The 7,983-nt window shown below is 35.7% G+C and overlaps 1 protein-coding gene across 2 annotated transcripts; it reads right to left on the bottom strand.

Annotated features, from left to right (window-relative positions):
• Nucleotides 1–2,545: 2,545 nt before the first annotated feature.
• LOC131002331 (uncharacterized) lies at nt 2,546–7,701 on the bottom strand. 2 transcript variants are annotated; one of them, XM_057928823.1, is made up of 3 exons: nt 7,550–7,701; nt 6,439–6,499; nt 2,546–2,832 (listed from the first exon to the last, which is right to left on the bottom strand). In XM_057928823.1, the coding sequence occupies exons 1-3, from the start codon at nt 7,610–7,612 to the stop codon at nt 2,678–2,680; spliced, it is 279 nt and encodes a 92-aa protein (XP_057784806.1). In that variant the 5' UTR covers nt 7,613–7,701; the 3' UTR covers nt 2,546–2,677. The 2 variants fall into 2 exon arrangements, with proteins under 2 accessions (XP_057784806.1, XP_057784805.1); XM_057928822.1 differs by lacking the exon at nt 2,546–2,832 and adding an exon at nt 5,149–5,405.
• Between the last annotated feature and the right edge of the window lie 282 nt (nt 7,702–7,983).

Here is a 7,983-nt window from a genome sequence, read left to right as displayed (position 1 = left end):
AAATATATTCGACATGTATCTTAAATTAAAGATTATGACAAGATTTTTAATTTGATATAAAAATCATTAAATTAAATGTGAATTTGAAATAAATAAGTTATTATAATTTAAAATTTTAAAGTGATTATATTTCTCTCTCCTCTTTCTTTTTCTATATTCTTTCATTTTTTCCCCCTCTCTCCTTATTCACTCCACGTTATTATATTATCTATATATTAATCTCTCTCCACACAATTTATCATGTTCTCTTCTCTTTTGATAAAAAGAACAAATAAAACATCAAATTTATTTGTTGGATTACTTTATCAAACATAACATAAAAATATGTAAATAAAAACTTTTAATTAAAAAATATGATGCACTATTATCAACAAACATTGAGACGATATTATAAAAATATTTGTTAATTTTAATTTTATAGAAAATAATAATCAAATATCAAAGAACTATCTCAAATTTGAGATAGAGTAGATAATATTTTGAACTATATAAATTTTAAAGTTTTAAAAAAATACCAAAATTTGTTAAGTTTGTGTTATGTATAATCTTTAATATACAAGGTTTAGGTTCTATTTTATATTCTCCTTTCTTTGAACTTATTTGAACCATTTTATTTTACTCTCTTTCTTTCTTCAGATATTTATAATATTAGAAAAATAGAAAAATATCATTATAATATTTTTTTCTAAGATTTGACATAAAGTATATACATCTTTATATAATACTCCCTCCGTCCCAAACGAAATGTCATTTTTCCTTTTTTGGCTGTCCCAAACGAAATGTCATGTTCCCTTTTTTGGCAATACACACTCTCTCTATACTTAATATTTAAATAATTTCCACCAACCCACTTTATCTACTTTATACACATTTCTTAATCTCCATGCCGAAAAGAAATAGGACATTTCGTTTTGGATGGAGGGAGTACTATAAAAGATGAGTTACTTTATTTTGTTTTCGTTTGTTTGTGAAAAAATAATTAAATGTCTTTTTTTTTTTCTTGCAAAAAAACTTACATGATTGTTTGATTATAATTATTTTAATTTAATGCAATTAAGGAGAAGGAAATTTCAATATGAATTTGTAAAAAAATAGTTATTTATCTTAAAATTAGAATTTAAAATGTAATATAGATTTATTTAATAATATGTACAAATTATTTATTTGTTTGTATAAACATATTTGTTGTTATATTTTGTTTTTATATTATTCGTATTTTTTCTATTTTTGTAATTATTTTTAGGCTATTTAAATATGAACTTTTAATAATAATGCAGTTCGTACTTTTAAGAGCCCAAAATTATTATATGACGTCTATTAATATTGTTATTGATAGTTTTAGTGTTATTTGCTCAAAATGAGATTCACTTAAATTATATGCTTTATAATCAGTAAATTTAATTATTATACAATACTCATCAAATTTAATACTTATACTCCTACTCATTAAGTTGATAAATTATCAAATACTAATATTTAAATTAACAGAATTTTTTTTGTTATTAATTAATTTAACTCATAAATAATACTCCCTTCGTCTCACTCCAATAGGCTCACTTCTTTTGGGCACGGAGATTAAGAAACTTACTTTTCAGGAGTAAGTGGCGTGGTTTACACCAATTAAGTACAATTTCTTTACTGAAAATGAAAAACGAGCCTATGGGAGTGAGACGTCTCAAAAAGGAAAACGAACCTATTAGAGTGAGACGGAAGGAGTAATATATTTATATAAATTAAAATTTTAAAAATAAATAAATATATCGTGGCCCGTGCATCGCACGGGAGAATGTATTAGTTTAAAAGTCAAACTAAAATAAAAACACTAAAAATAAAACTAAAAACAAATGGACAAAAATATGAATTTAAGAGAATAAGCCTATCTCTCTCTCCTCACTCTATTCCATCGGTTCTCTCTATCTCTCTCTCTCTACAGCGTCTCTCTCTCTCTCCCTCATATGCAACGCCGCCGCCTCCTCTTCCCGATGAAATCATCGCCGGGAATCACCTCTGACCGTCGTCCTTGCTGCTCTCCGCTGACCTCTCGTCATGAAAACCAAGCTTTAAGGGGGAAAATCAGAAGTTGTACAAGAAATCGCCCCCCCTCCCTCCCCTCCTTCTCGATTCGCCGGCGAATGGCCGGCGGAGGGCCACCACCACCGCTGCCTCGGTCCGCCGCGTAGCCCCCGCCCCTCTTCCTCACGTTTCTGGTAGCAGCGGCCAAGGACGAGTTGCTGCCTCCACTCGTCTCCTCCTGCGTCGGATCCGTCTCGCGCCACCATCGGCGTCTTAAGTCGCCTTGCCTTCGCCCGGCCACCAGTCGCGCCGGCCTGTACCGCCGTCTTCCCTAGTCACGGCGGCGCACGTGCAGCCCCTGGGGAGAAAATAGAAGGAGAAAACCCTCCCCCTCTCTCTCGATTCTTACACTCAGCAAGATAAGTAAGAGAAGAAAACGAGTTCACAAATTTTGAAAAGAAAAAAAAATGGATTCTTGGTGTAGGAATCAGGATTTATGAAGATTATGAAGTAGTTGAGTTCTTGTTTGTTTTGTACGGATTCGTCTAATTTCTAATTTCTAATTTCTTCCCATCCTTTTTTTTTATTATTAAAGCAGTGTAAAGAGGTACAAAAATCATGCCAAGGTGTCTTCTGTTGCGATCTAAGAGTTAAAGGTCTAAGTCTAGTTCTTGTAGAGATTCAAGGGAGATACATGCTTTGAAATAAAGAGAACTTTAATGGAATGTGAACCTGGCTCAGTGTCTTGTTCTGAGTATGTTGTTGTATGTGTTTGTGATATTTCTTGATATCTGCGGTCTTGGTTGAGTTCTCTAGCTTCTGGAACAGTAATAAAGTCGTCAGCAATGGAAAGGTAGATTCTTCCAAAGAGGAATAAACAATGGTGATTAAGGTTTACTCTTGGTGAAAGAGAAAGGTAAGTACAGAAAAGGATAAAAAGTACTCCCTTCGTCCCACCATTTTAGTCCCCTCCCATTTTTCACACATATTAAGAAAATGCATTTAATTTTTATATTTTTATCTTTTATACCCTTATTTATTATTTTCACACATCCTTTTCACATTTAAGTGAAGCATTAAATAAGGTTAATTAAGTAAAAATAATATTTTTATATAGTATTAATTAGAAAAGTGGACTATCTTTTTGGGACATCTCAAAATGGAATAAGAGACTAAAATGGTGGGACGGAGGGAGTAATTGAAGAGATGTTACCTGCAGAATGATTGGGACAAGGACGGTGGGAATGTTTGAGGGTCAAGGAAGATATATTTAAATGAAGATAGAGGTTGCTTGTAGGAGGGATTGCCAAGGTTTGAGAATAAAGTAGAGATTTGGTACCGTTGCATTCTTGGGAAAAGAAAATGATGTTTCATCTCCCCTCTCTCTCACTCACGCGCGTGTTCTTATTCTGGCATAAATAATAATTATCTGAATTTGGGCTGATAAAACAAGGGCCTACATATATTGGGCTTAATGCCCCCCCAAAAAAAAGATTCAACCCAAAGCTTTATATATATATATATGGTGTGGTTCTATAGAGAACTACATTATTTGTGAAAACGTGAGAATCATCAGATGATTCAAATCTAATACATCCACTGTAAAAATTAATGCATTCGCTGTTAAAATTAATGCACTCAAAAAAATAAAAAATAAATTGCTCCCTTCATGATTCGAATCCAGGATCTGCATTCATCCAACAAGATGATGCATCCACCGTAGATCTTGATGATCGAATGACTAAAAACAGTTTTAGATCCCTATAGTCGAAGTTGGTCCAATTAAACCCCTGAAGTCCTTAATTTCGAACAATCAGGCCCTCCGACTTAACGGCCGTTTAACACCGTTAACTATTTTAATTTTGTTTCTTAACATCGTTAATTTTCGCCGAAAATTGGCCGGAAACACCCCTTTACCCTCCTCGTAGTGCTCGAGGAATAGAGAATCGTCGCCGTGTCGTCCTGGAACACCTCCGGCGGATCGAATTCGCCGCCACAGAGGAGCAGGATGGATTCGAACTCAGGAGAGTCGAGCACCACCATCCCCTAGGGCAGCGGCGGTTGCAGATGTGACAAAGGCGATCGCCGGTCTGGTGAGGTGGATTTGGTGGGAGATGTCGGAGTCGGAAGAGAGGGGATTGGAAGGGGAGATGATGGCGCTGAGGAAGAGCAAGGAGAGGAAGGGCAGGGAGAGAGGGGGGATGCGGCGGCGGGTTGCGACGTCGATGAGAGAGGCGGAGGTGGAAGAGGAGGAGGGAGAAGACGTAGTGCGGGAGAGAGGAAGATGGGAAGGAAATGGAGGGGCGGACGGTGTGGAAGGTGGCGCCATTGTTCCGCCACCGTGGGTGGTGGTGGTGGTGGTGGTGGTGGTGGTGAAGGGCTTCGCCAAAGCAGTGTTTTCGGCGAGTTTCCGACGAAAATTAACGATGTTAAGTTGCTGTTAGGGCAGAGGGCCCGATTGTTCGATTTTAGGTAGTATAAAGGTTTAGCCCAACTTCAACTATAGGGAGCTAAACGTGATAAAGACCACTATGATAGAGGCTTATTTGATGCTTGACCCTAAATAAAATGAAAAATACTTGTAGTAATATTTCTTATATAATTTAGCAATAACTCAAAATTTTGATCGATCAAAATAATAATATTGAATGCGAATCTATATCAATTTCCTTGATATAATATAATTATCAAATATCGAGCGTGTATCAATAGTATACTAGTTAAAGGTCTTCTATATTTCTTAGGGAAAGGTCGGGATATCAGACTTTATTATTACTCTTATGCTTGCATTTTGAAAAAAAAATGTCTAAAATGTACGGAATGCTTAAAAATCGGGAACGGGAAAAGTTCAGCCCCCGAACAAAATTCCTGTCTCTGCCACTGGCTGCAAGTATATATGATATAAAAGAGGCTGATGTAATAAGAGGATGTTTGACTAATCTTATTCTAGACATCTTATAATGTGTTTAAATAATTAAGCTTTATAAATTAGAGAAGAGAATCCTAAATTATGAAATTTCAAAGTTTATAAGTTCCCAAATAAGGACGCCATCTAGACTAACATGCTCACAAGATTCGAGTTAGGGAAGCAATCTGGGTTTGTGGAGATTAGGGGAGTCAAATTTAGCTGCAAAATTGAAGTAGAACAATTTCTAATTACCACATATGTCCCGAGTGGGAAGAAGCGAGTATCAATACAGATGCTTCTACGAAACCCCATCCATCTTCTACATCTGGTCCCATCCAATACCCTGAAATCTGGACATTGACACAACAACATACACCAACATCACACAAAACGGGCTCAAGCCACTGTCTTGAGTTGCAACGATGGCTCTCGTTCAATGAAATCACGCCTCCACCGGAATACTTGGGCGATAGATGCCTTTTCACTGTGGCAGTTACACAAACTTCACTAACCAATATCATTTATGCACCTACACAATGCCCTAGTTCTACTTTCATCAAAAAGTAGATAACTCCAGAAAACTGAAAACCTACAATGTGGTTATGTGTTTTTAGATACGACTACGTTTATCATAATCAACCAGGGCAGAGTAGTTATGAGGGGAGTGGCCCAAACGGTCTCCCTATGTAATCAACTAGTTGCTTCTTCTAATACTTCAAAGTTTTTCGCCTTCGCCCTTAGAGTAAATTCATTATATTTCACGGCATTATAGCATTACGTATTGATAGTTCATTTTCTCAAGGATTATATATCAGACCAATCTATACAGGGAAAAAAAAATTGACCTAGGGATAACAGGGCTGTTGCACAAATCATCAAAAAATAAATAGAACAGGGCTGTTGCACAAGCAATATTCTTTTTTTTCCCCTTTCCTATTGAATCTCAAGTTATAATAAGAACAGTCGTATCATTCAGGCAAATAGAAATACGAAGTAGGATTATAGGAATATCATAAAGGTAAAGAGACTGGAGGAGGTGGAAAAGAACAATCTAATCGAGTTGGTATGCCATTTGCCACACCCAGTGTATGCATTTTGATATAATTATTATGTTAAAAAACCTTTAAATGAAAACAGAAGAGAAAATGAAAGCCAAACTGGCATGGCAAAGTGTGAGACTGTATTCTTGAATCTAAGGCACCACTTATTGGAACATCCGAAGAGGATATTTTTGATCGAAAAAGCCTTCTAAGGGTTTAGGGTTCTAAGGAGTGCATCAATAAATTCAATTTCTTTATTTAATTGGTTGGTTAAGAACTGCAGAAAGTAATGACCTATTATTCCAAGTTTACATCTTTTCTTAAAAACCTTTCCATGTTAATAGGGACCCTCCACAAAGAGTTGCATCTCATCCTAAGTGATTGCACATCAAGCTAAGTGACACAATGACCAAGAGACAACCTTGAAGTATGCAGCCAGTCAAACAATTATCATCAAGCAAAAGATAAGAAAAGTACCTGTTCTGCTGGTGAGTGAATTTAATAGTCTTCCACCAGTTAATCTGCTTGAGTGGGATGCCTGCAGCAAGAGTGAGGTTGAGGTATATAATTATGATAACAAATCAAATAGAATGACATACAGCATATAAGATTATCATATGAAACAAAAGCAAGCAAACAGAACGATAATTTACATACAGGAGCACCCGAGTAAAAAGATAGCATAAAACTCTGCAAGCACTGACTGACTTCTACTTTTCAGAAGGTGCTCATCGCGTGTTAAGTCTGTGAAACATTCTTAGGTACAAAGATAAGCAGGTTTACGTAGTCTCAGCTCAAGTCTAAACATTTATCAGCATTCAAATGCACAATTATGTCAAATGCCAGATTGTGATCATACTCGAGCTTCAAATCAGAAGTTATATTCAGGCTTCCATCATGCAGCAGCACAAGGAACAACTAAAGTTTTGACAATGTAACCATATTTAACATTCCCAAAAGCTGATAAACATAGCAAATTAAAAAGCAGAGGAGAAAAAGAATAGGGTTTTTGTCAATAAGGAAGAAGGAAGGGAAGATTCAGAGTGTCTAACAATGAAACGATATATTCCAGCTGCAGGCACTAGCGTATATATCTACAATTCCACAGTTTTGACTTAGGTTAAAGCTCATTCAAACCAAACACTCACTAAGAAACCATATTACATAAAATACCATCATTTTATAACAAATTATATTTTCCACAGCTAACATATAAAAATCAAGTAGTATCAGCTATCTCTCCCAATCTATCATGACCGACATTATTACAAAAAACACTAATCAGAAAAGGGCACTAAATAAACTCAACTGACATTTATAATTTCACATTTTAACTTCAAACACAGCAAGCGTGTTAACAACTGCAACATTTCTCATGTTCAGTCCACTTCGTCAAAGTGATACGAAGCAGAAGCGCCGCAAACATAAAGCAAAGGAAGCTTACATAAAACGGCAATACATCCAAAATACGAACACATCCGTAGAAATCAAATAGGTTTTATCTGGTTTATCTTGTCCTGTTATAGTAGAAGTCTTCGATTTGTTGAAAGAAAAACAAAGTTGTCAGTTAGAATAGAATAGAGGTCACCTGAAATTGAGTTTGGCGGTGGCAGTGCGGCATCGAGAAGCTGACGGAAAGCAGGAGCGCCATGGGCAAGAGCAGACGAGACTGGAAAGTGGTCGTCAAGTCCACGAAAATTTGCCTTGGATTGTGAAATAGGTCGGTCAGGTCAATCTCGATATTAAGTTTGAATTCAGAAACAAAATATAAATATAAAAAGTAGTAAAGGGGGATAAGTTTAACTAAAAACTTTTCCCAACTAAAAAATCAATTTTTATTTTAAGTGAATATAAATAATAAATTTTAGGGACGGAATTTAAAGTACCCACTTTGGTTAGTTATCTTACAAAATTACCCACTCATATAAGATGTCTTATAAAACTACCCACTTTGCATCCTTTTCCGTAAAAGTTCTTACACTTTTCTTACACAAGTACACTTGTATAAGAAAATGTGTAAGA

The sequence above is a fragment of the Salvia miltiorrhiza genome, unplaced genomic scaffold (assembly GCF_028751815.1).
Source record: "Salvia miltiorrhiza cultivar Shanhuang (shh) unplaced genomic scaffold, IMPLAD_Smil_shh fragScaff_scaffold_108:::fragment_2:::debris, whole genome shotgun sequence".
NCBI classification, from domain to species: Eukaryota; Viridiplantae; Streptophyta; class Magnoliopsida; order Lamiales; family Lamiaceae; genus Salvia; species Salvia miltiorrhiza.
The sequence above is the reverse complement of the archived record's forward strand: the minus strand, read 5'-3'. Positions and strand labels throughout refer to the sequence as shown.

Excerpts from the sequence above, each read along its gene's own strand:
- LOC131002331 (XM_057928822.1), bottom strand. The coding sequence starts at position 7,612 with ATGGCGCTCCTGCTTTCCGTCAGCTTCTCGATGCCGCACTGCCACCGC. Across the intron at positions 6,500-7,549 it reads ACCGCCAAACTCAATTTCAG|GCATCCCACTCAAGCAGATT; the intron begins GTGACCTCTATT and ends CTCTTGCTGCAG. Across the intron at positions 5,406-6,438 it reads TTCACTCACCAGCAGAACAG|TGAAAAGGCATCTATCGCCC; the intron begins GTACTTTTCTTA and ends TAACTGCCACAG.